The 27,784-nt window shown below is 44.9% G+C and overlaps 1 protein-coding gene and 1 long non-coding RNA gene across 4 annotated transcripts in view; one reads left to right on the top strand and one right to left on the bottom strand.

Annotated features, from left to right (window-relative positions):
• Positions 1–21,393, top strand: part of FOXO3 (forkhead box O3) — a 118,538-nt gene extending 97,145 nt beyond the window's left edge. For all 3 annotated transcript variants that reach the window (XM_079146308.1, XM_079146310.1, XM_079146309.1), the window contains 2 exons: positions 2,689–4,124; positions 16,724–21,393. In XM_079146308.1, coding sequence (XP_079002434.1) covers positions 2,689–4,089 — 1,401 coding nt within the window. In that variant the 3' untranslated portion in view covers positions 4,090–4,124; positions 16,724–21,393. The remainder of the gene's footprint in view (positions 1–2,688; positions 4,125–16,723) is intronic.
• The window catches only part of LOC306665075, a 238,796-nt gene that overhangs the window by 133,244 nt on the left and 77,768 nt on the right, over positions 1–27,784 (bottom strand). The gene's annotated exons all lie outside the window — the stretch shown is intronic.

Genomic DNA, 27,784 nt, shown 5'->3' with positions numbered 1-27,784 from the left:
CTCCAAATCCAACCAGTTGTAGCTTGTAATTGCATAAAATTATATGTTGTTGGAGTTCAGAGTTATAGTAATAAATGGCCATCAGAAAATCCATATGGAGAACTGTGAAATTCTATAAAATGTTTCATTCTTTTTCTCAATAGGTTTGGAATTCGTAAACTAAAATTCATTTTGAAAATATTGTTGCTTGCATGAGGGGATAGTTGGATACTTAAGATTGTTCCTCCTTGTTAATTCTGGGTGTTGGTGTGACCTCCTCCCAGCATCTAGAGGGAAGGGGCTGCCCAGATGGGAGTAATTAGGGAGCTGACCACTTTGCTTCCCCTCAGCCTCCGACCTCTCCTTTTTTCACCCAGAAGCTTGTTTTCATTTTCTTGAATACATTGAGTCACCTGAGTACAGGAGTGGAACCAACTTTCATTTATCTGCTTTCCAAACCACACAGAGTATGATTCATACCTATTTCATAGAGAAACTCTTCTACTGGTAAAGAAATGCAATTTCTGAACCATTAGTAGAGATGCCATTATTCTTTTTAAAAAACAGAAGAGTAAAAGGGAAGCAAGATCCACTGTCTCTTAGGCAATATTTGTTTCCTCAGATACTCAGCGTGCTGCCCATCCTCTCAAGAGCATCCTGAAGGCTGTTGTAGAAATGCCAACTTGCGACCCATGGTTGTTAGTGTTCACTGTCCATCCTGAACTAACTGCAGTCCCTTCTTGCATGGGAACATACTTAGGAAACCCTGAGTATTTTGGGTTATTTTCTTATGGTGCAATCCTGCTTTGACTTTCTGTGTTTTAAAAACATTCTGGTAGAACACATGTATTTGTATCTTCTACATAAATACGGTTGATGATTGCCAATGTTTTAAAAAAGTATCTTTTAGGGTTGTTCATATAGCATTAGCCAATATCTTTTATCTTTAACTTGCAAATAAAAACTCATCTGGCTTGCAGGTGCTGTTACAGATGTGGAGGATACCATCAACTCCTCTTTTTTAAACTACTCATGAGACATTTACAGATTAGAATGAGCCTGTCCAGGCCATGAGCTCCATGCTTTATAAAGAGCAACAAGAACACCCTGACTTCATAGTGTGACTGGCTTCTGAAGTATATTATCAGCTATCATCATTACATCATCCCTGGCAGGGAGGGTGCTGGGATATTATTGGGGCCATAACGAAGATGGTGACCTGCAGTTTTTGCAGACAGATTAAATGATTTATTCAGGGTCACATGGTTGGTCAGTGGCAGAGATAGGACTGAATCTGGGTCACCCTTGCTAACTGGGTGTATCACTAAGCTAGGAGGAAGATTCTTTTAAGATGGGTGCAGTCATTAGGGTTTTGAGGGTATTTGCCCTACTTTAAAAAAAAAAAAAAAAAAGACCTTCTATTTTAGAATAGTTTTAGATATACAGAATAGTTGCAAAGATAGTACAGAATTCTCATATACCCAACATCCTGTCTCCCTGATTTCCCTGATTGTTGACATCTTATAATTGTTATAGATGTTCCACAAGTCACAGCTCAGGAACCATTATCAAGAGGTCATTATGAGCTAGAGTTTGTATGTTATTCAGATTTCCTAATGTCCTCTTTCTGTTTCAGGATCCCCTCTAGAATAGCACATTACCTTTGGCTGTCTTGTCTCCTCAGTTCTTCTTGGATGTGATAGTTTTGAGGAGTATTGAACAGACACTTTGTAAATATCCATTAATTGGGATTTGTCTTTTTTATCCATTAATATGGATTTGTCTTTTTTCTTCATGGTTTTGGGTTTTGGAAGGTAGACCACAAAAGAAGTTGCCATTTCACCACATCCTGTTGAGGGCACGTGCTGCTGGCATGCCTTGCCCCCGTTGGTGGTGACCTTGATCACCTGGCCCAGATCGTATCTTTTGGGTCCTCCATTGTACATTAACTCTTCCTCCCCCTTTTTACAGTGTGTTCTTTTGAGAGGAAGTTACTGAGCCCCACCCACACTGCACTGAGGGGAGAGTGCCTACATAAAATTATTTGGATTCTTCTAGAAGGTTGGCTTGCCTAGTTCTTTCATCAACCCAGAATATCCTGCTCTGCCATTCTTGTGCCTGCCAGGTGTTATATAATAAGGTGCGAAACTGGCAGGCTGGAGCCATAGGAAGGGTAAGGAACAACTCCTACTATTTCTGCATTCACAGAAGTGGTCAGGAAAAGGTAGAGGCTGCCTCTGTACTAGTGGAGGAGGGGACCCTTAAGAGAATAAAATAGCCACCCAGGTGATTAATGACCCTTGGAGACCTAGAGAGGTTTGTCGCAAAGTGCAGGGAAGGACTGGTGTGGTAATAAATTACAAGTGTGGACTGTAATATAAGGAATATAATTATAGAAAGGACAATAACCCTTAGGAATTTGGGGAAAACAATGTGATTGTGCTCATACATTTCTAGTATCTTCTGGATATGAAACTTTCTCCCCACCTCCTAGATCTGACGCCTTCCATTTAACAAGTTGTCATTTTATTTCAAGTCAAGGAGGGTCATGCAGATGTTTGTTGTTTTTATTTTATTTTTTATTTTTTATGGTTGCCTTTGAAATTAAGGAGGCCTTAGAAAACAGAAGTCTATTTGACTATTTCTTCTGCATGCTCGGTTTGGGATCATTCCAATTCATATTCTCCATTTTCCTTTCTCTGTCTGCAGAACTCTATCCGGCACAACCTGTCGCTGCACAGTCGGTTCATGCGAGTCCAGAATGAGGGGACTGGCAAGAGCTCTTGGTGGATCATCAACCCTGATGGGGGGAAGAGTGGGAAGGCCCCCCGCCGGCGGGCTGTGTCCATGGACAACAGCAACAAGTATACCAAGAGCCGTGGCCGGGCCGCCAAGAAGAAGGCAGCCCTGCAGACTGCCCCTGAGTCAGCAGACGACAGTCCTTCCCAGCTCTCCAAGTGGCCCGGCAGCCCCACGTCACGCAGCAGTGATGAGCTGGATGCATGGACAGACTTCCGCTCACGCACCAATTCCAATGCCAGCACAGTCAGTGGCCGCCTGTCACCCATCCTGGCAAGCACAGAGTTGGATGACGTCCAGGACGATGACGCGCCGCTCTCCCCCATGCTCTACAGCAGTTCAGCCAGCCTGTCACCCTCTGTGAGCAAGCCATGCACTGTGGAACTGCCACGGCTGACTGACATGGCGGGCACCATGAATCTGAATGATGGGCTGGCTGACAACCTCATGGATGACCTGCTGGATAACATCACACTCCCATCGTCCCAGCCATCGCCCACCGGGGGGCTCATGCAGCGGAGCTCTAGCTTCCCCTACACGGCCAAGGGCTCCGGCCTGGGCTCTCCAACCAGCTCCTTTAACAGCACGGTGTTCGGACCGTCATCTCTGAACTCCCTGCGCCAGTCTCCCATGCAGACCATCCAAGAGAACAAGCCAGCCACCTTCTCTTCCATGTCACACTATGGCAACCAGACACTCCAAGACTTGCTCACTTCGGACTCACTCAGCCACAGCGATGTCATGATGACCCAGTCGGACCCTTTGATGTCTCAGGCCAGCACCGCTGTGTCCGCCCAGAACTCCCGCCGCAACGTGATGCTTCGCAATGACCCAATGATGTCCTTTGCCGCCCAGCCTAACCAGGGGAGTTTGGTCAATCAGAACTTGCTCCACCACCAGCACCAAACCCAGGGCGCTCTCGGTGGCAGCCGTGCCTTGTCGAATTCCATCAGCAACATGGGCTTGAGTGACTCCAGCAGCCTTGGGTCAGCCAAACACCAGCAGCAGTCTCCCATCAGCCAGTCTATGCAAACCCTCTCGGACTCTCTCTCAGGCTCCTCCTTGTACTCAACTAGTGCAAACCTTCCTGTCATGGGCCACGAGAAGTTCCCCAGCGACTTGGACCTGGACATGTTCAATGGGAGCTTGGAATGTGACATGGAGTCCATCATCCGTAGTGAACTCATGGATGCTGATGGGTTGGATTTTAACTTTGATTCCCTTATCTCCACACAGAACGTTGTTGGTTTGAATGTGGGGAACTTCACTGGTGCTAAGCAGGCCTCATCTCAGAGCTGGGTACCGGGCTGAAGGATCACTGAGGAAAGGGGAAGTGGGCAAAGCAGGTCAGTGCCCAGTCACCAGGTGGGGGCAAGGGGATCCTGCCTTCTGTTTACTTTGAACGTCACGTGGAAGACCATAGAGCCATGGTGCCAGTTACATGGCCTCCAGCCAGTTCATCTCACTTGCAAGTCAGATAGGGCTGTCAGGTGCCCTTTCCCCAGTTTGCTGGCTGCTCAGAAATTTTACTGCCAGTCAAAAGAACACACAGCACAGATGCTCACAGACCTCATTCTTCTTGTATCCCACCATCCTATAGAGCCGTGACACAGGTCACCCAACGTGATTCATGAGAACAGGGAAGGGGTTGAAGGGAAAGCTTAGGCCAAGTAGCTTTCTTAGAAGGACTCAGGTCCAACACTGCCTCTGTCAGTTTTTAGGTGTTATGGTTTCTTCATCCCCCACCCCCACAGTAAAGCAACAATTGCAGTGACTTCTAATTTAACAGTAGAATATGTATTTCTGGACTCTGTCATATATGTGAGTATTTCTACCAGGAGCAAGACCTGTTAGATTGTTCCTCCCCTAAGTACTAGAAATCTTTATTAGCACTTCAGGATCTAAGCATTTAAAAAAGCAAAAGAATTAAGTTGAAAACACAAGTTGTTAAGTAAGGGAGCACTTACTCATATTCTTCCTGTTGCCCAACCTATAAGTGATGTCAGAGTGACGTGGGCTGTGAATGGTGAAGATTTTTTTTTTTTAAATGGTGGCATTTTAATGCTGTCGGAACCAGAAAGATCAGGCAGTGTGAAGTGGTTAAGAAGGACATCTGAGTGGAGTCGGGAATGGAGGGTTCAGTCCCACTACCACAGCTTTCTGGCTGCCATCGTGGGCTTGTCACTTAGCCTTGGAGCCTCAGTTTCCCATTTTATAAAATGGAGCTTCTGGCCCTTGTTACATCACAGGATTATCACAAGAATCAAATGCACAAAAGCATATGAAAATCCTTCAAAAAACTGCAGCGGGTTAAAATAGTTAAATTAGTTAAAACACACTGTCAACACATGAGCAAGCAGAGCCCAGAGGCTTTTAAGTAGTTTGCCCAGAATCACACAGCTGAACCCAGAAACCATATTTCTTAAATGACTTGAACCATAATATTTCTTCCTAATTTTATCTAGGTGCTTTGGACTGAGCCAGGTAGCAGATAATAGACAAGCTTGCCCTGAAACTCTCCTCTTGGACATAAGGGGCGGGGGCTTCTGCCATGGGTTTGCACCCCAGACACCCCCACGTTGAAGTGCTCTGCCTATACCCCAGGTCCCTGTTTTCTTCTTTTTTAAAATTTCAATCTCAGCAAGCTGTTTAATCCCCTTCCTTAAATGGCATGAAAGAGAAAAGGAACTTAAAGCCATAAAAACCCAGACTTGCATGAGCCTCGCTGTGGTGAGGGAATTACAGGGTCTCCTATGGGGAGCTCACTGAAGCCACAGCCACTGTCAAAAGCAGAATGTCAAGAGTGTTGTGAAGCCTCTCAGCATTCCCAGGCGTGAGCAGGCCCCTCATGGAACCCAGACGTCTCTTCTTGTCATTTAATAGCCCTTGAGCTGGTACAAAGACTAATGAAGCTAAAGAGGGTGACAGTACTTGCCTGCCAACCAGGTCTGTACTATGCCAGAACCTGGGCTAGTTGAAATTTTCCTGTAGCAATATTTGACTTTTGGAAGAATAATGGTTTGTCTTCCTTTAAGAAGAGGAATGTGATTGTGGCTTCTAAAGACATAAGAACGTTCTAGTTTGGCTGTAATTGTAAGGAGGCCACTTCCTAGTTCATTGGAAAGAATGAGTTCAGAAGAAAAATGCTCCATAAATTTTTGTCTGATTTTTCAAGTATAGGTTTCCCTTTAAGTTGAACAGCAGACTTTTCTTATATGTGTTTAATTATAAAAGATTGTACAAAACTCTTTCGAGGGAAATTTAAATACATTTTTTTTTTAAATTTATTCGAACTATGATTTCCATAATAAATTACTTTGGGGATAATGCATTTACTATTATGTCCTCGTGGAACTTAGGATCATTTAGTCACCTTTTCCTCAGCACATTCTGGGGGAGGTTGATTTGAGGTGGGGTTCTCCCCCTCCCCCCTTAAAAAGGAAAAGTCACCAAACTTTTCAGAAAGTTTACTTCATTATGTCCACAGGGCTAGAGGAGAAACACCCTAAGGACAGAAAGGACTGTGAGGGAGCTTGGCTTTGTGGCTTAGGAGTGTAGGATTTCCATTTTGCCTTGGAACACATTGTTTCTCTCAAGAGCCAGGGGCACCTGGGGCCTGCCACGTGTTTTTTTACTTTTAAGCTTAGCTTGTAGCAATCACTTATTGAAGACCTCTTGCTTCTCACCAGTTAAGCACCCTAGTTTCCCAAGAGCTGTTCTCTAACAACTTTTTTGTTTGGACTGTCCCTCTCTCCTCTCCCTAGACTGGCTTCTGACTCACTAGCAGAAGGTCACTTAGCCCCAAATGGGAGCCTTCTTGTGGTGTTAATGGAGCAGCTCTGTCCAGTTTTCATATTGCTGGAGAACTGGAGTGAGATGCTCCTCTGGGGGACTGGGAGTTTCACACCTGTCATTCATTTCAGGCCATGTGTAAAATCCTTTGACCTACATAGGTCTGTCTCTTAAAAACAGTCATGCCCTTTTGCAAGTGACAACTATTGGGGCGTGCAGGACACTGTCTTCCCTCAGGTACCAGTGGGCTTGGTGCACCTACGCTGGCTGCAGAGGTGGTTGTGAGCTGGTGTGGTGGCAGCTTCTGGCAAGCCCTCTTAAGTCTGACAGGTGCCTTCTTGAAGAGGGAAAGCAGCTTCCGCTTCACCTTCACCCTAGTTTTGATGTCAGAAGATGCTGAAATCCATAAGCCCTTTCATTCATGTTCGTCTTTCGGCATTGGAGAACTATGAGGGAGCTCAGAATTCAGTCTCGTGTTTAAACATCTTTATCATAAAGATTGGAAAACATACCAGGAGAAGCCATGTGGAGAGGGGAGGAATAGTTCTCTTCCTGTTTCTGTCACCGACCATGTCACCAATAAATCTCTTAGAATATTGGGTCTCTCATCTGGGACAGAATCGTGGAGTTTTAAAGGTGCAGAGTATATGTAATTGTGAACGTGAGACCTAACGTTTTGTGAAGTGGCCCTAGTGTGATGACGTGGAACCATAAAGAAACAGTGGTATACTAGTGCATAAACCATTTGGAATGTATACCCAGGCTACTTTCCAAAAGGGGTCAATCTATGAGGCCTTTTGTTTTTTTAAAATTTTTTTTAAGTTGTTGATGGACATTTATTTATTTATATGTGGTGCTGAGAATCGAACCCAGTGCCTTACACATACTAGGCAAGCACTTTACTACTAAGCCACAACCCCAGCCCCATGGGTTGATTTTTGAATGTTGTGGTTCTATAGTGTCTTTAAGATTTATGTTGGGGAATAAGACTAATTCTAACCAAATGCCAATAGCAGCTGTGTCACATTCTTCTTGATGTAGATACTTCTTTTAGGGAATGTAAAGTGTGGTAAATACACTGTGTGGAGATGGTACCATGGTAGCTACACTGTGACTGTGCGCCACCCTAAAGAATTCTGCATCTGTAGAGATCTTTATTCTTGCCTTTTTAAAAAGCCTGAAGTCTGACCTGTCATTCATGGAGAGAATGACTGTCTGAATCTTTTTACTGTTGATGACAGTAAAGGAAAATCAATACAGCCATGAAAAGGGGTTTCTTTGCAAAGACTGTAGTGCTCCCTATGCACCTTATCTTTCCATGGAAGGCATGATGCTGGCCTGCCTGCTTGCTGGTTTATAGCACACCTACGCTCCCCTCTGGCTGTCCCAGGAAGCATGGAAACAGAGCCTGAGCGACTCCCACTTTAAGCAAGTACATTTATAAGTGGCTTTGAGGGAGGCCTCTATTAACCATGGAGCTACGTGGAACAAATAAATGGGGTAAAAATCACCAGAATTACTACTTGTAATAATTTAAAGGCTGCTTTTCAACATGTTCATGATGCTTGACAGTCAGCATTTTGTAAGGAACATTTTCTGTAGATGACATCTTCCCGGGCCCACCTGTGATCCCCTCAGGCTTACTGCTCTGTACAGAGATGAGAGAAATCAGTTGGTAAAGACACTTCTTTGCCCTTTTCCTCCTGTTCCCATTGAGTTTCTTCTCTGCCCTTGTCAGGCATTTCCCAGCCTTGGAATAGGTTCCACCTGTGATGAGCCAGCTGCCTGGCGATGTGGTGGCCTCCCTGTTGGCGAAAATGCTCAAGAAAGCCTGAATTCATTCAGTGAAATTTATTTGAGTATCTGCTGGGCATAGGGGATAAAGATGAATCAAATAGGGTCTCCCCTTCAAGTGACGCATGAGCTGGATGGGAAGATGGTGGCAGTGATGGTGACCATTTGTCCTAGACTAAAAGACTACCTTACCAATGAGGAGTGGAGCAAAGGACCCATGTGACTTGGAACCCTCTCATGGTTGTTTCCTGCACAGCCCTGTTAAAGGGCCCCGTTCTGTCATCAAGTGGTATTTTCCGTGTCTTTGAGGCATAAAAATGTAGACCCTGTGACTTCAGGAGCTCCATACAAATAGGTCAGAGTTCAGATTGAATCCAGATGCCAGTTTCTGTTAAAAGTCCAGCTGGACCCTTGCTTTGGTTCATGTTTGGTTTGCAGAGCCAGCCAGTTCATCATCTTTGGATCTGAGCCAGCTGCCCCCTTCAGCACGCTGTCCCTGGGGCTCTGCTCTGAGAAGAACTGCAGATTAAAAAGGCCTCCCCTGCAGGTCCCTTGGAGTGGAGCAAGTCCTGTGGAACAGCAGAGGACCTGTGGGGCTCATATCAGAAGGCTGCCATCTTCATGGCTTTCTGACATTGAGCCAGGTCCCTGGTCTCTCTTGAGTCTCAGTTTGCTTTTCTATAAAACCAGATTAAAATTTAACCTTCCTGCACAGGGCTAGCTCTTGCAAGTGTCCTTTATATGGGCTGCTGTCTTTTAGCATCTTTTTAAAGTCACTTAATGTTTGAGATTTTTAAAAGGTTCCAGAAATTAACAAAATCTAGGAAGTAGCCATCTTACTATTGGTACAAAGAATGACTATTTTCCACAGTGAACTAGAATCAATCAGGTTTCTTCTCATTAAAGAGCATGTGCTTGTTGGGTGAACTTTTTTTTTTTAATTTCTGATGTTGGTGTCCCCCAGAAGACCTGCCTACCAGTCTGGGTACCCTAGCAAGGCTGGTGTTTTCCACTTTAAAAGGGAACTTCTGCCACAGTTGGGATGATGAGGCTATGTGTGGTACCAAAGTGGCCATTAGCATCTTTAAAGGATTTCTTGAGCAGCCTGGCTGCTTGGCTTCAGCTCTCTGTAGGGGGCCTATTGGACTCTGCACGGACTAGTCACAGGCCCCTGAAGGAAAAGCTTCATCTGCCTCTCTCGAGCCTCTCCCCTGTTGGGAAAAACCTGGACCTCTGATTTTTGCTCTCCCCTACCAGGACACTCAGAAATGAAAACCTCCTAGGGCTTTTCTGTAAGCAGAAAGGGCCACATAAAGACATCCTGCTGGCAGTGATCTGAACTTGCAGATCCCAAGAGCTGCTGCTGGTTTATCTCTTAAGCCACAACTTGGGCACCGGGAAATACAGTCCCAGTCCCCTTAAGATCTTGTCCAGCTCTGACTTGGGTGAACCCACGAGACACAAGGCCCCAGATGTTTCTAGATGTTTCCTCTGAAGAAATAGTGCCCAGGCCCCAGACTGAAGTGTGCTGTCCCTTGAGGCCCAGCTGGGGCCAACAATCTGAGGTTTGATCTGCTTTTGTTTCTTTCTCCCCTAGCAATAGATGTGGACCTTACTCTGTAATTCTAGAGTTTCTTCTTTCTAAATAACCTCTTTTTTGCTAAAAATCCATGACATTCATTTATTCAAGAATGGGAATCGCTTAGTCACGAAGTCTCCATAATTCCAGGTTTCTGAAGGGTAAACTTTAATTACTAGTCCTGGTCTGATTGAAGGTTTGCCTGTCAGCACGTCCTCTCTTTCCCTCTCCTTCCCTCTCCTCTTTCTCTCTGATGAAAAGGTCTTGGCCATAAGATTCTTCTTAAGTATTCATGTCTGTGTGGAGTTTTTGACTTGGTTCCTTCGGGGAAATTTGTGACCAGGAAGAGGAGACCCACGGGTAGGAGTGTTAAGGGTTCAAAGGTCAGAATTCTAAATTAATTTCCACTGACCCTCCATTTGTGTTCATGCCACTGCAGTTTACTGGATCATCCATTGGTCATTTATATGTTCAGAAATGACTAGAAAGTAGTCCAGCCCGTTGTAGTTGTAAGTAGTGAGGGTCAACCCCTGGGCTTAACTGAACGTGCTGTCTGCTGTCTGACTGCCTCAAGCTGAAGACTCCCTGCCTGTCAAGTCAAGGCTGCCCTGCTGACTGGAGCAGAGACCCCTATATGTACTGGTGCAGGTGCAAACCAAGCAGCCAGGTGTGAGCCGCACAAGCCCAGACCAACCTTGCTCCTGGAATCCACACACCTGGCCCTGGCCACTGACCCAGGGCAATCCTTTATCTCTCTCAATCTCCAGGCCACCCTTGAGTCCCTCCTTTCAGTTCCCTCTTGGTTTCCTTCCTCTGTTGTGCCAGTGTAATGTTTGCTTTTTGGCCACCATCTGTGTTGCCTGCATGTCCTGGTACACCTTACAGGTAGATAAGAACTTTGAGTTATTTGTGAAGCTCAAAAAGCTGATTTTTTGTTTTTAATTTCAGAATTACTTGGAAAAAGCTAGATTGTTTCTCCAAACCCCCATGTATCTCAAGTAGGAAAAGAGGACCTTGGGAATCCCATCTTCCCTACTGGGTAGCTGGACCCTTAGGTGGACCTTTGACTCACCGTACCTTCACTTTACCCACCCTCAGGAGATCTAGGGCAATCCACACTCCATCAGTAGCCCCTGACCCCACACACCCCAGTAAGCACAGGGAAGAGCCACACAAGACAGTGTCATACCCAGAGAAAAATATCCAGGTCATGACTTGTGACAGTAAGCATTTCCTTCTGAACTACAGTTCCCTTTCATTCTTTAAATGGTAAATCATTTTATCAATGATGACAACTTGAGATTTATTTGGGGACCAGTGATAAAGGATGTGTATGGTGGGATGTGCAGAAAGAATGAAAGGTGGCGAATTCTTTATTAAATACTTGAGAATTGGTTGAATGGTAAAATTGTGCCTGGTATTGATTTCATCTTAAATAGAAATTTTAGAAACTTAATTGGAAATCATTCTCTCCCAACAAAGCATTACTAATATTCACTCCTGTCCCATGAGTGAAAGGTGCTGCCTGGGCTCCAGCAAGACTCATTCCTGGCAGATATGAGTGTGTCATGGAAGCAGTAGTGATGAGAAGAGGCTTAGCATTTGAATTGGCAGAGAGGAAGAGAGGGCTTTTCCAGAGGAACAGCTCTTTTCATTTATTCAGCCAACATTTATCATGCACCTATTTTATGCTGTTAGCTTTCCAGGTGTTTGGGACATCAAGGGCATTGTGCTTCCCTCACTGGAATGTAAGCTTCTTGAGGGCAGATTCCATGTCTGAGACTTACCCTTAAAGTACAGGTGCTCCCCAAGTGAGTTGATTTGAAGACTTCACCCTGCTTTCAAGGAGCTCCTAGTCTACAAAGAAGTAACCATCCCAGTCACTAAACTATCAGGTGCCAGGTGAGAGGCGTAGGAGTTCATTAAAGGACAGCCCAGAGAGGGTGGGGCTGGAGGAGCTTCTGAAGGTACAGGTGATTCACTCGGTGGGGAGAAGAGCAGCCAGCAAAGTGTCACTGAACCCAACTCATCAGACAAGCAGAGGGTTTGTTCTTGGTGGTATTGGAAAGTAATGTGAATGAGGACAGTGGAACTCAATCCCACAGGTCTTTGCCAGCTAAAATTGCTGGATATCATAATTAAGATTAATTAGCCAGAGAGGATCCAAATGCCCCTTAGGGCTTTTTGCCTTAGAAATGGTTCTTAACAAAACTGTAATCCCAAATTACATACTATTCTATGTAGTTTGAAAAATCTAAATATCTTAAGAAGATATGAAATCTCTTGTGATGTCTCTGTTGACAGTAAATCACATCATATTGATGAACACAGTCCGTTCCCTAATGGACTTATGCAGATAGGCCATTCATGATAAACTTGGTTTGGCCACCAGTAATTCCTAGAGTTTAAGCAACAGAAAAGCCAGCGCCTCTCTGTGCAGCTCTCTGTCCTTCACCTGTGATGTGCTAGGATGGTCCCTGCTCATTTCCCCCATTTTGTCAGCACAGCACAAGGGCTGACTGGAAGGTTGTCCATGCTAGGTCAGGCTGACCCAGAGACAAAGGCTCTCAAGAGTCCTGGGGTGGGTGGGTGGGTTGGTAAGTAGTGTAGTAGTCAGGTGTCTCTCCATATCATCCTGAAGTCACCTTTGCCATTAAAAGCTTCTAAGCTTCCCTATAACATTCTCACCTTTGTGTTTACTTGCCCATTAGAGCCCAGGAGACAGGTTTCCAGGAAATCCATCTTTCCTTTTGGGGGGGCTTCTCAACTGAATACCAACCTGGCCTCTGGCCTGGCTGAAACTTCTTTACCTGCTCTGTTTCCCTCATAAACTATTCAGTGCCTCAAATGGCAAGTTGACAGCATTTGCCAAAATGGATTTTTATAGACCTGCACCTCCTGGACCCTCCTCTTTGGCAGTCATAGGAGATGACTCTGTGTGGCCAGCATTGTAGGCTCAGGGCTGGACTTGCATCAGCTGGGCTCCTGCCATAGCTGAAGACCAGGCTGGTTTCCATCAGTGTCCCAGACTCCTCTTTATCACCAGTCCAACCTAGAAGAAGATAATGAAAAATGACCAAGCCAAAGTGTTGGCATGTTTTCCTGAGTTGCGTAGGGTTTTGTCTGTGGAGATGAACCCCACAGGAACTGCTGCCATATTGGTGTTTCAAAATTAGACCCATAAAAATGTTGGTTTTTTTCTCCCAGGGTGATACCAGCTCTAAAGGCCTTGCTGGATGCTGGCAAATGACTGTGGCTCCTGATGAATTGGTGTCACTCAGTCTTTCTGGGAGTAAGGCAGGCAGGCATTTCTTTGCTCCATACTGGAACGAAACGGTCAAACTCGTTCTTTGAACTCCAGAGGCTACCCAGATTGAGGAATCCGTTCCTTTTCTAACCTGAATCTTCCATTTTTAGCCCCAGCTTGCCCTGGGAGTTGTGGGTTTGGCTTAAATTGTCCTTGTCTTTTAAAGTGAAGAGAGTGCTGTTTCACTTTAATTTTGCTTTTCAGGCAGACTTTCCTCCATCTTCTTTTAGTCCTAGTGAGGAAGATGATTGATAACCTTCATGTATGTGAGGATGTGAGGGCTTCATCCTTATTTCTTTTTCCTTCTGTCATGTTTAGTATCAGGTGTTCATCCCTTCACTGCCAAGGAGTTCAAAACCCTACTAACAAATGCTTGTTTTTCACAGCGGAATTAAGCTATGGGAGGATGGGGAGTGGGCAGTTATGTTCCATTCCCAGATAAGGTTGATTGGGGTTATGTTTGGTGTGGGTTTTGGAGGTGTTTCTCTCTCTCAATATCATGTGACTTGGTGATAATTAGGCAGAAGCTTGCCTTCCCTGCAGATGCTGGAATTACAGAGGGACTACCTCTCACCAGAGACCAGATGACAGCATCCACAGATATTTTTAGAATGGGCCTCATCATTTATTTGGTCTCCTCATTTCATTTTCCTTGCATCCTCAGCCCCATGTCATAGTTATTGAACAGGGAGGAGTAAGGGGATATTGTCTACCTCTTAATGAAAGTCACCTATGAGACAGGGCAACGTTTCCACACTTATTGTTAATTGGCATATTGCCTAGTGACTGCAAAGTAACAGCTATAATTCTGTCAGCTGTCTGCTACCTTTTCCTTTCAAAACTTTTCCTTAATCGGGTATGTTTTTTAACTAGAAGGGCATCAGGACACACACGTAAACCTAAAAGGCCATACTTTAAATGTCATCTTCACCCAAGCCGAGTCTCATTGAACTCCCTGCTTGGTGGCTGGTTCCATTACTGACTGCTCTTCCCCACTCTCTTTTGGTCCTTGACTAAGTCCAGTAAACACACAGTGAGTTGCAGAAAAGCCATTAGAAGTCTAAGCAGAGTTGCTGCTTTCTGTAGGATGATTTTTATAACTCAGGTCTTTGTTGTGAGTGGTAATCCTGATGTTCCTCTTGGAAGGATGATTATATTTCTGTTTGACATTTACCTCGTTCCTTTATGTTTTCACAATGTTTTACAGTCCCTTTTCCTTCTGTCACAGAGAAAAAACTGTGACTTTTCAGTTGTGTGGAGTGAGGGTTTCACCATTAGATGTGTCCTCTATAGGAGCTGCCTCTTTAATAGGCCCTCCCCTCCTGGCCTGGCCTGCAGATGCAGAGTTGGCTTCCTGCACAGGATCCCTGGGGGGGCATCACCTGAAACCCTAGAGGAAGCCTGTGACATAGCATCACAGGTGGCCCCACCCGTTCTGCAGAAAGAGAAAGTGATGACTAGTGCATCTCCTTTTTAATGATGACACTCCCAGAAGATTCTGGGCCTTTGCCGAGGGAATGGGCATGTGGCCTGGGGATTGTTGTTGGTATTGCTTTGGACTGCCCCAGATGGGCCTCTGCCCTGATTTCAGGGCTGATGGGCCTATCCTGCCTACAGTGATGTCATGTCAGGTTGCCTGGGCACCCCCTGTCTCCTTTCCCCTCACATTGGCCTGCCCCAGGACCACAGCAGACTACGTGCTCTGCCTCCGTACTAGGGGAATGAAGTGTCACCTTCCCATTCTGCATTAGTTTCTGCAGCAGAATAATTAACACCAAAGGGAACTAGGGAGGGGGGTCTGAATTAGGTAATACCTTGCCACTTCTCCCTTGGCACTTACAGAAAGTCAGGATTGGGACTTGGGGACCATAGCCCCTGATGACTAATTGCATAGTGATGTTAGACTGTGATCTATCAAGTGTTATTGTGAAGGAAAGAAAACATATCTCCTTCAAAGGACTTTATCTGTGAGCCCCTATCTAATCGTGCACTTAGAATAGCACCAGCTCTAACAGGCCCGATTCCTCACAGATACTGATCTGGGATTTACTTTAGCTTTTTCTCCCTCTGAAATTAATAACCCATTATTTTATAGACCAAAGTAATATTGTGTAGTCACTTAACAAAGCAGAGAATTCTTCCCCAAAAACTGCTGGCCAGGAAAACAAAAAGTAGGAATTAATGGAAAGAAGAAGCCTTTCTTTTCCTGCTTGATTGTCTCTGTCTCCAATGAAACGACCTAACTGCTCTTTGGAACTATAGCAAAGGTAATTGTGACCATAGTTGTGTAGTCTTCTGAATACTAGGTCCTGCTGTTTTTGCAAATGTTGGAATGAAAGATAAGATTGACAGCAACCATAGAGTCATAGAGGAAATTGAAGTCACAAGCACACTTGGAAATTCCAAGTGGATGTATGGTGTCTCCTGGTGGGGGAGGCAGCTGTATAATGTGGTGTGCGTGTTTTCTGATGTATTTTCATTACTTAGTCACATGGTCTCAGTTCATGGTGCCTCACTCCTACCTTCCTGTCCAGTTCTTGGCCTTGAGCTTTTTTTCCCTTTTACCACCCTGACAGCCAATACTGTCTCTGTAAACAAAAGATCCTTTGTCTTGAGCCCTGTCACATCAGTTTCTTAAACTACATCTGAGTACCGAGTCTCTTTTTTTTTCCCCTGATTAATTCTCTTAACCTTTCTGGGCTCAGTGGTCACCAGAAGTCTGAAAGGACTTTTCTAAATTCAGGTGATCTAGGAGTACCTTCACTATGCCTTTCCTTTGAAGACTGTTGGAGACAAAATAATAATAGTTATGTTGTTATTTGTTAAAGGGATGTTTTGTGGGAGATATGTTTGGCTCCGTGCATATTAAATAATTTTTTTGTTATATAAGTTTTTTAATGTAAAAGTCAAATTCCTAAGATAGCCTACTTAGAGATGACTTGCTGTTCTTATGGTGGGGAAGTCAAGATTACCCACACCCTGTAATGCAGACTTTCTGAGCCTTTGCAGAATGTAGTCATGTCATCAGGGTGTTAAGGGAAAGGGTGTCCAGCAAGTTCACTCAGGCTGCCTGGATGGTGGGGAAGAACCAGAGAAGCATAGCTGGTCTACTTTGGTGACCAGCTTACCTGGTTTGGGCATGAAAGTTCCATGTCCCCAGGAAACCTCTCAGTCCAAAAGTCTGGAACAAAACCTCATTTGCACCCTAGACGTCCCTAACTTAACAGACTAAAGCACCCCTAATGTGCCCTGTCTTTGTTAACTTCCCAAAGCTAATGACTCCATTTCCTTTGAGGCTTTCAACTTCAGAGCACTTTATTATTAGGACAAAATAAGAAATAAGGTAAGTCATTGTCCTGCCTTATCCTGGAAATGCTTTACTGGTGCGCCCTGGGTGGGATGAGGAGACCAGGTGCCCATTCTTGCTATTTAAAGTCCTTAATGATGTGTGATCTTCTTTTCTCCTCTTTTAGACCCTCAAACTGACACAAGACCTACAGAGAAAACCCTTTGCCAAATCTGCTCTCAGCAAGTGGACAGTGATACCGTTTACAGCTTAACACCTTTGTGAATTCCGCGCCATTTTCCTAACCCAGCAGAGACTGTTAATGGCCCCTTACCCGGGTGAAGCACTTACCCTTGGAACTGAACTCTATAAAGTATGCAAAATCTTCCTCATCCGGGGTGGCGAGCCACCTGCCAGCAGAGGACAGCCCCTGTCAGCACCCACTCTCCTTCAGAGCACACCGTGAGCCCCCACTGGCAATTCCGTGGTGTTTTAATAGCGCGATGGTTTATGGGATGTTTTAAGTGTCGTTTTGTGTGTGTTTTCCTTTGACCTTTTTGAGTTTTCCACACGCATTAGCTTGCAGTATTTTTCTGTTAAGATGTTAACCGTCCTTCCCCTGGCAAATTTTAAAACAGAAGGAAAATGTCGTACCAGTTACCATTCTGGCTTCGGGCATCACAAGCTCTTGAGCCCATGGAACTCCATAAACTAACACATTACATAAACTAGAAGGGGATTTTCTTTCTTCTTTTGTTTAGTAGAAAATTACCCTTTTCTAAAAACTGAACAATGGCACAATTGTTGGCTGTGCGCACCCGCCCAGGACGGAACACGCATAGGCGGACCGAGTGCAGCGCGCATCTGACCCAGTATGTTTCCAGTTCTGAGTCAGGGTGGTCTGTGGACGAGACTCCCAGTGCCTGCTCTGCAGCTGCAGGTCAGTAGGGCCTGTGGTCTCCTCAGCTAATGCAGTGGATGGTGTTGGCCTGTCAGTGAGAAACTAGATCTTTTCAGGAAAGAAGTCGCCCCCACTGTCCACTCATTGCCAAAAGCCACTAAAGGATTTAGTTTAAAGAGAAAAAAGTGTCCTGTTTTGCTTTGCAAAAGAAATGAACGTACAGGTGAGCATTAAGCTTGCAGTGAGAAATGTGTGAAGAGGACAAACCAAGTCAATGCTAAAGGCAGGTCTGACTTCACTGTTTTTGAAATACACATCCTTGATTATTTTCAACCTTGCTATGTATAATCTGATCTTCTAGAAGTGTATGAGTGAAAGGCAATAGTATACAAACTGATTTTTTTTATAAGCTTAGGTTATAATTGTACGAGTGACACATGGAAGTACAAGATAGGGCAGTTTTGACTTTTCTTTTTTCTTTTTTTTTTTTTTTAACTTTCCTGCTTCTATCGATTTCATTTTGTTTTGTTTTCAAAAAGTTATGGTGCTGTATAGGTGCTTTCTGTTTAACCTGGAAAGTGTGATATATTTGTTGCCCCCTTTGGTAGACATAATAGTTGGGAACACCTTTGGTACCTATGAAACTGGTGTGACGACGCTCTGATTAGCACAGCATATACATACTTTTCCAAAGTGATATATGAAGACTTTTCTTTGCATAAAAAGCATTAGGCATATAAATGTATAAATATATTTTATGTACAGTACAAAAATGGAACCTTGTGCATGGGCGTTAGGAATACAGGCTAGTATTTCAGCACAGACCTCCCTGCTTGATTTCCCCTTGATGCTTGCACCGTGGCAGTGAGCAGCGACACAGACATGCCACCTAACCCCCACACCCACCACCACCTCCAGGGACCCTTTGTGCACCTTTGCTTTGTAACTCCTCTGGGGCAGGGGTGAGGGATTTTGGTGGTGAGCACAGCTCCTAGCATAATGAGAGTTCCATTTAGTATTGTCACACGTCTCTCCTGCCTCGCTTGGATTGTCCCGTTTGAGCGATGGCCCTGTCGATTTCACCCTGTCTTTTACTGAATCTGTAAATTGTCGTGCAATTGTGGTTATAGTAGACCTATAGCATATTGCCTTTTCTGAACTGCTACATGTTTATAATCTTCATTTTAAAAGTATGTATGATTTTTTAAAATATGTATCCTATTCACGTGGTCTGCTTGTCAGTGAGCCGGACTTGCCTACTATATTCCTTTTTAATAATGCTAGCTACTTCCTCCGTTCTTTAGTAGTCTGATGTACGCAAGAACTGTCCGACATGGGCAAAGAGGGATGCCTCTCTGGCTCCCTAGGTGCCTGGGTGGGGATGCACTGCAGAGGCAGTGGTAGCAGCTGGGAGGGAAGCAGGGGAAGGGGTGTGCAGAGAGATCAGATACAAGGGAGGATCCCCAGTGCTTCCAGTGTGAGGGCCCTGAGAATTTCTCTCCTGAGCTCACAACTCAGGTACTTACCTGTGCAGTTTTATGGACCCAGGCAGCTGTGCCCAGAGTAAGAAAGGCAACTCTCCAGTGTGTTCCTGCTTGAAAATGTTGAATTCCTTTCAGACATGTGGCATCTCATTTATTCTCTTCTTTTCCAATGTTTATTGGATTTCAGGCACAGTGTCTTACAAAATGTCCTAGAACCCGATTATAATTTAATGTGAAACAGCTGAGGGAGAGACAGAGTGGCATGAGGACACAGGGCAGCTACAGAACAGGTCAGGAAAATGGAGGGGGAATCCTTTGATTTTGTTTTGTGTTTTAAATAATTCAAACAGCATCTACACATAGAGCATTGTGGAGAGCTGAGACCAGAGCCTGGTCAAAGGCAGCATCAGCACCATGAAACTTCCCAGGCCCGGAGAGCCTTGCCCAGACTCCCTGCACCCGCACCTGAACTCAGTCCAAGGTCCCTTAGACTAGCCAGGGTCTGTGGTGGTCAGACTGGGCAGAGGTGTGGCCTGAACCCTCTGTCCTTTATATCAGGACCCTTTCAGGATGGGCCAACTAGTGATCACCACATTGCATTCGAGTATCTTGTATCCCTGACAACAAATGTTCTGATCTGGGGCACCTTACCGGATTACTTAGCAGCCTGGGCCAGGGGCTGTAATGTTTGAGTCCTATAAGAGCAAGCCATGCAGGTTGGCCCTCTGCCTCTCCCTGAGCTGCCCGCTTTGTGATGAGAAGTTCGAAAGCAGTGAACCTAGCGTTGACATGCACTCTGGGGTTCTCTTGGGGCTCCAGACCTTGATACCTGTACCAAAGCTAGAAAAGAGCTTTATTGCAAGCCTTCACTATCCCGGCGGGAGGACTGACCGCTGGGTTCAGCACACCCCCTTAACTGTGAATGCATCTGAGGCTGGTTTCCTTTAATTGAATCCTCTGCAACGTAACGAATGCTGAACACATTCAAGCAATTTTTTTCAGGAGTCTGTCTCTCCTGGTACTAGGAGGACCATGCACACACGTGACTACAAAGGTGGATCTTATTTTCTGTGTTGATTTTTAGCATCATGTGTTTCACTTCCCCGCCCTGAGGAGAGGACATTGTAGCTTACTACTCAGGACAGGTTTGCCCCATCTCAGGGTGTGACTTCAGGTGGCTTCCAAACTTGTACTCAGCTTAAGGATCTTAGGGACAGACTTTGCCTCTACCTAATGAACTCCATCCATTTAGAGAATAAGGAACGTTTAATTCTCTTGGAAAAGACCATCAAGACTAAAGCAGTCAAAGAGCAAGTCCTCGTATCCACATGCTGGCGCCAAGGGCTGACAAGGGGAAATACAATTGTTACCCTTTCTCTCTCAAATGGAAAAGAAAATTCTTGACAGACCTGAACTCTGATTTTTCTTTTTTCTTCCTGTATTTGGGAAATACCATAAAATTAGACATAATGTGATTTTTTTTTTTTTTTTTTAATTAAGAAAACCAAATTTTTTTGGTAGAAATGCAATCACTGGTAAAGAGGTATGAAAAAGCCAGCCCCTTCTGGAGCCTGGTGGAGGCGGGGCACGAGGGGAGAATGAAATTCTTGTGGAGTCATGTCCATCTTAAAGGCCCAAGTAACTGAAAAGAGTAGGTTATATTTGATCTAATTCTTAAGTGGGTAACATATTTTGTAGGTTGAATGAAATATTTTCCTCATTTAGTTTTATTCTAATGTGTTTTTCTTTGATGAATGAATGATGGCAAGGCCTCTGCCACACTCCAGAGATACTTGTGTGACTGCTTTTTAAAAGAGAAGAAAAAAAAAAAACAAAAAAAAAACTGTGTGTCTGATCACTTTTTCTCTAAATTATCTCATTGCCTGGCAATCAGTCTTCTCTTGTATACTTGTCCTAGCACATTATGTATGCAGGAAATGTAAACAGATGTGAAGGAGGACCAGAAAAATTAGTGAATATTTAAAAAAAAAATGTATTGTGCATTTTGGCTTCACATGTTTAACTTTTTTTTTAAGAAAAAAAAAGTTGCATGAATGGAAAAAAATCTGTATACAGTATCTGTAAAACTGTCTTCTCTGTTTCAATTTCTTGCTCATACCCTATACAAACTAGAGTTAACTATGGTGCATGGCCATACTCAAACACCTAAGAATCGAGTAGTTCATCCTTTGGTTTGAAGCACCTCATCCTTTATTTCAAAGCGAACACTATCACATCGCATTCTTACTGAGGATTTTGTCTAACCATATGTTGCCATGACTTAACTCTGCAGACTTTCTTCTCAAGGATCAAAACCAGTTTGATTTGGGAATCTTCCCCTTTCCAAATGACATGGAGATGCAGTACTTAATTTCCTTGGTGTTTGTAGATATTGCCTTGTGTATTCCATTTAAAACTGTAATCTAGTTTGTAAAAGAGATGGTGACGCATGTAAATAAAGCATCAACGACACTCTTGTCTTGTCTTACTCCAAGAAGTCTTTTTGCCACCCTCTTTTTTAACCCTAGGAATGCATGGTTGAGTTTATCTCAAGGTCTTCCCACGGATTGCCTCACAGGCTGCAGAGAAGGTCTTGCTAAGTTGCTGAGGGCCTCACTAAGTTGCTGAGGCTGGTCTGGAACTTGTGATCTTCCTGCCTCAACCTCCCGAATCACTAGGATTACTGGCATGCACCATCGTGCCTGGCTTCTGGCCTATTTTTGACCTCCACAGACAACCAGACAATTTAATAAATGCAGGTTTATGGAGTTCTTCATGTTTACCAGTGGCCGCTTTCCGTGTATACTGAGTCATGTGGCCCCAGAGGAGGCAAGAATTAGACTGCCTTCACCAACTGCCAGAGGTTTTAACCTGCCAGCAGTCTGACCCTAATGAGGTCCTCCTCAGGCGAGTCCAGCAAATGAGCGTCAGTCATCGACAGGCCCTCCTGCGCGTCGAAAGGCAAGCACAGTGCTTCAGGTTTCTGATGGCAGCAGCGTAAATTTTTCCTTTGTGTGTACATGCAGTGCCTCCTCCTTAGATTAGGAGGAACTCCACCCTACTGTAAACTATTCTTAGGAGCCTTGATCGTGCTTCTTAATACACACATTGTTAAAATGACTGCACTTACAGTAACCCCCAGAATTCTGGTTTAAAGGTCCCAAGCAACATGATAGGCTTTAGATCAGAGAAGTGAAAGAGAGTTGAGGGTTGGCTCTTGGGATGGGTTCTGTATTGGTGGACATTTGTGCTTTAGTCAGGTTTTTGCAGTTACTACAAAGGTAAAACATCTTCTAATACCACTGCCAACTGGGAAAGGGTATTCCCCTTGAGATTGTCTCTAAATTTTTTTTCTGTCTCTCAAAAGAGTAAAGGTGAAAATCTAGTGCCCCTGGTCATAAGAGTCTCAAAGTTCTCCAAAGCCATGTAAAAATGCAACCAAAAACCTTAAGTTAACTCTGGGAGCAGTTTGTCAGTCAGTCTCAGGTGTGGCAGTGGTTGGACCTCTGACAGCACAGAGAGAACCCCGACCCAGGCCCTGCCCTCCACGAGACTGTGGAGTAAAGAACCAAATCTCGCTGAGCGTCCCTGCTTCAGCATCTTGTTTAAAACAAAAATATGGACTGATGTCTAAGACGCTTTGGGAGTTTGATTTTGCAAACATTCAAATAGTTGAGAGTGAAACTCGCAGTCAGTGAAGGCTACTCTGACACAATGACCAAGTTACCGCACCACGAGCACAACACAGGACCAAAGGTAGAGGGAAGTGGGATTCATAGCCACCACCCACCAGACACCTGCATACACACAGCCCCCCATGGTAAGGAGGAGGAGGAAGGCAGCCACGGGAACATTTTTTGGTTCCTTTGGTGCCTGGATGGTGGAAATGGGCAGGGAGTATATTGGAGGTGAGGGTGTGAAGAGGGATACACTCAGAAAACAGTCCAAGCCCAGCTCTGCTTCCATCTCTGTTGAAGAGAGCAGTAGAAGTGGCTCAGAGGGCCACTTATGCAGGGCTGGAGGGAGAAGAATCCCTTCTCTTGGATGGTGGTGGAAAACTGAGACTGGAGGATCTCAAGTTCAAGGCCAGCCTCAGCAACTTAGCAAGACCCTGTCTCGCAAAGGGCTGGGGATGTGGTGCAGTGGTTAAGGAACCCTGGGTTCAATCCCCAGTACCAAAAAAAAAAGAAGCCCTGAAGTACGCTTAAGAGGTATATTCTCGAAAGATGTTGGGGAAATGAGAAGCCATGGTAATTCGTGAACTATCTTTACAACAAGGCACCATGATGATGTTTATATGGCCCACAGAAAGTTGGAGAAAACTGCGCCTCCAGGTTCCAGGTGACTGGCCTGCAGCTCTCAGCCACAGACCCTAAAGAGCCCCAAGGACTGAGCTATCAGCAACTCAACGCCTGTGACTTGTCCACCAAGTTGAGAGGCTGTGATCTAGAATTCCTGGAAAACTTGGTAATGGGTAAAACTGGGGGAGAAAGGCAAGGGAGCTTGGTTTTCAGCTTTTAACATTGTATATTATTTTAACTTATCAAAAGGGAGTGTGCTACTTTTATACAGATAAATATAGCTTCCAAAGAGCTGAGGTAGACTGGCTTTGACTCCTGTTCTTCTGAGATGGGAGGGCGTAAGGAATAAGGTGGGAGAAGGATATTGAGACTGGTACTGGAGATAATGAGATAACTACACTGTAACAGGAATCTGACTATATAAATGAATAACAATATTGCAAATTTGTGTCTCCATAACTTCTTCCTTTAACATCTTGAATATGATAGCATAGGATGTACTTAACCAGAACAAAGAAATATTACACATCCACTAAAAGAGTAATTATGAAAACTATTCATATACATTATATCAAATATCTGTTTTATAGCTATATATTTATGATATAAAGAATATAAATATGTACCAGTGTGAAACTATGGCTGGAAAGAAATACTAAAAGGCAAAAAATCAAAATCAAAATAATTATTGTGTACTGGACACTGCACCCCACCACAGGACTCAGGCCCTTGCTGTTGCCACCAGAGTTAGAGAAATCTGAGCTTCCTACTGTTTGAGCCCCACCTGGAAGGACCAGGGACCAGGAGGGATATTTCCTCCCACGAATAAGTACCTGTGGGCAGCCCCCCCAAGTAGGAAGTAGGTGCCCATGCTAGGATATGTCTCCCAAAGACAAATGTTCATTGTATTAGGGAAATTGAGTTATGGAACTTATTGTCAAAATTATCTCCATTTGGGGCTGGTGTTCTTGCTCAGTGATAGAGCACTCCCCTAGCATGTGTGAGACACTGGGTTTGATCCTTAGCACCACATGAAAATAAAATAGAGGTATTGTATCCACCTACAACTAAAATAAAATATTTTTTAAAAATTATTTTCATTTCTTTGCACTATATCTTTAATATTTTGAAAGATAATGCATTCACATGTCTCAAAAGCCAAGAAACATAAAAAGATACAGGTAATGTCTTCCCACCATCCTTGACCCTATCTGCCTAGTTCTTTCCTCCCAAGTTTCTTGTGTATCTTTTCAGAACTTCCTGTATACCTTCAAGTAATAAAAACACTGATTCTTACTTTCCCCTCTTTGTTACACAAAAACACATTATACTATTGGCCATCTTGCTTTCTGAATGATTTTCTCTCCCTTGGAGGAGATAGTACAAAGCAAGTTTCCTGGCTCTTTTCTGTAGTTACATAGAATTCTACTCTATTAATGCACCATAACTGATTTAGCCAGGAGACACCTATTGACCCTATTGATAGACACTGGACACTGAATTGTTTCCAAGCATTTATTGTTGGCAACACTGCAACAAGTATCCTTATGCATATAATATTTCATATATGTGCAAGAATCTTAGTAGAATTAATGCCCAAACGTGAAATTTCTGGTCAAATGATACACAATTAGTGATTTTGACAGAGGTTGACCAAATGGCTCTCCAGGTTAATCATACCACCAACAAGGTATGTGAATCCCAGCTTTCTCAGTCTCATACTTCTAATATTTTTAAAAAGAAAATTGCAGCCAGGCATGGTGGCACTCACTTGTAATCCCAGCAACTTGGGAAGGGCTGAGGCAGGAAGATCACAGGTTCGAAACCAACCTCAGCAACTTAGTGAGGACCTAAGCAACTCAGCAAAACTCTGTCTTGAAATAAAATATAAAAAGGGCTGGTTTTGTGGCTTATTGGTGGAGCACTCCTGAGTTCAATCCCTGGTACCAAAAAAGAAAAAGAAAAATTGCAAATCTATATTCCATACCTAAGGAAAGGGAGGCCTGGACCAGGAGGTGAGGATGAATGGAGGTGGGAGGGAGGCTTAGGAGGTGGAGTCAGGGTGACCTGGTGACTGCTAGGGAGGGAAGCAGCTCTGAGCACCCTGGTGATTTCTGCACACTGAAGAGTCATGCTGCCAACCTGTCCATCCAGTCTGGCCTCAGGCTCCTCCCCTCACGCCACCAACTTGGACCGCCCTGCCTCGGGGTCAGTAGCCTGACCTCACAGCTGGGCTCTCTCACCTCCCAGAATTCCAAAGGGGCGCTGTCACTCCAAAGGAAACAAGTCTGGCCTCCTTGGTCCCAAACCACACACCCAGGCCTATTCATGGTGAGATTGCACAACCAGCTGGAGGACAGCCAGGCTGGGCATGGGATGGCAGCGCTGGACCAGGCCCTAGGCCAAGGTGCTCTGGGCAAGCCTGCCAGCCTTCAGAGCAGGGCTGTCTTCGTAGCTCTGGGGTCTCACTGATTCCTCCTCCCAAGGAGGGAACGGGTTCCTCCAGAGGAGAAGCTCTAATACTAATACCTTCCCACTGCCCTACTGCGCAGGGTGGCACCGGCCACAGAAGCCAAGAGGTGTTGACAACAGAAGAAGCTTACATCTCCAGAGAGCTGATGTCAAGGGGTGGGCAGGGAAACAGCCTTGGAATGGGTCCACCTTGACTGGCACCTGGTCCTACAGGTCACCAGCCCAGTGGTGATAAGTGAGTCAGTTACCTCTGTTTTGCTGGTGTTGAAATGGAGTCAAGGCTGCCTGCACTGCAGGGTCATGCAGACTTGAGAGCATGCCCGGAAGTCTCTGAGCAACAGAGAAAGCCCTCCATGAAGACCTCATCACTATTGACCATTTCATTGGTCCCTCCTCCATGGGCAACTGGGGGTTTTTACCATATAGGAACATAATCTAATGAACCCCTCAGCGTAATTATATTACGAAGTAATCATGAATGAAAGGTACCCAGGTGACAAGCTTCGTCTGCTCTTTCCTTCTTTGATGTTCTTTAGGATCTTTCAGCAGTTGCTGTGCTCAGGGTCTGCTTCCCCCATGCTGTGTACCAGAGAATCACCGTCATGATCTCCAAGACTCGAATGTCCTGGAAAGAGATAGTCAAAAGAATTATTTCTGGTCCTGGCTCTGCCACCAAGAGCTGTGGGTACCAGAGTGAATCACTTCTATTACTCTGGGTGTCAGTTTCCCCATTTGCCAAGTCCACTGCCTGCATACTCCAGACTTCACAGAGGGCTCATGCCGAGCCTAGAAAAGGAGCTCGCGCTTTGCAAACCACTGCATGCGGGGCAGAACCACAGACCTTGTTTTGAGTGAGGTGTTAGTAATGCTAATTCATTAATTCTCCAGAAGGGAAACTGAGGCAGAGTCTAATATGGGCTCAGAGATTCACTGTTCCTAAAGGGTAACCACCCTTTCTGGTTCAGTCCTCCAATGCCACACACTTAAGGTAGCAGGACCCTAGGGAGGGAGCTGGGATAGAAAGTGCATCCTAAGGGCTGGGGAAAGAAGAGAGAAAGGGAAAAGTATGAAAGAGACAAAAGGGGACTTGGAGCTGGGAGTCGGGATGGGGCCAGGAGGACAGGAATAGCAATGGGAGTTGGTAGAGAGTAGCTTGCTCCACGGTGTCCATTTCAGAGGAGGCGGTGCCCCCCATACAGCCCTACAGCGTGTTCCCAAGGAAGTGAAATGATGCAGCGACCTGGGGGGACCTAGTTGGAACATGTGCCTGAGGCAGACAGGAGTTCAGGGTACTTTGCTGCTAGTCTGAAGGGGTTAGGAAATGGCAGCAGCCCGAAGCTGTCCTCTGGGGTGTGTCTGTGTGTGTGTACACGCACGCATACGTGAACAAGTGCACACGCAAGAGAGAGGTAGGTGATACAGACAGGGACAGAGAGACAGGAAGAGAGAACAGGAGTCCTCTGATGTCGCTGTCTACAGGAAGGACCCAGATGGACCCCTTCCTGCCCAGGGCACTGTTGCAGTCCTGCCAGGTGTTTGGGGAAGAATGTAATTAAAGAGGACCTACCAGGGTGGTTTGGGCTTTAATTGCCATGTTTGTGCCTCCCTGAGTGCAAGGATCCAGGCCTCCTCCCCCAAGGCCCAGCCATGCCCAGAGCTGGCTCCACCTCTGAAGGAATAAAAACATCTTCCCTGGGCAGTGTGGCCACTGCATGGGCCTGATTCAGTAAGTTTCTTCTTAAAGAAGTCACTCGTTAACCATAGAGCTCAAAGCAAATCAAGCTTTATAATGGTGAGCTTTTTGTGTAGTAATAAGTGCACCACACACCACAAGAACACAATTTATTTATTTATCTGTTTTTTGTACCAGGGAATGAACCCAGGGGTGGTTAACCACTGAGCAACATCCCCAGCCCTTTTTTATATTTTATTTAGAGACAGAGGCTTGCTGAGTTGCTCAGACTCTCGCTAAGTTGCTGAGGCTGGCTTTGAACTTGTGATCCTCCTGCCTCAACCTCCGGTGTTGCTTGGATTACAGGCATGCACCGTCGGCCCTGCGCAAGAACACAATTTTTTGTGAGAATATGCAG

This window comes from Sciurus vulgaris (assembly GCF_902686455.1).
Source record: "Sciurus vulgaris genome assembly, chromosome: 7".
NCBI lineage: Eukaryota > Metazoa > Chordata > Mammalia > Rodentia > Sciuridae > Sciurus > Sciurus vulgaris.
Note: the sequence above shows the minus strand (reverse complement) of the source record. Positions and strands in the feature narration are given on the sequence as shown.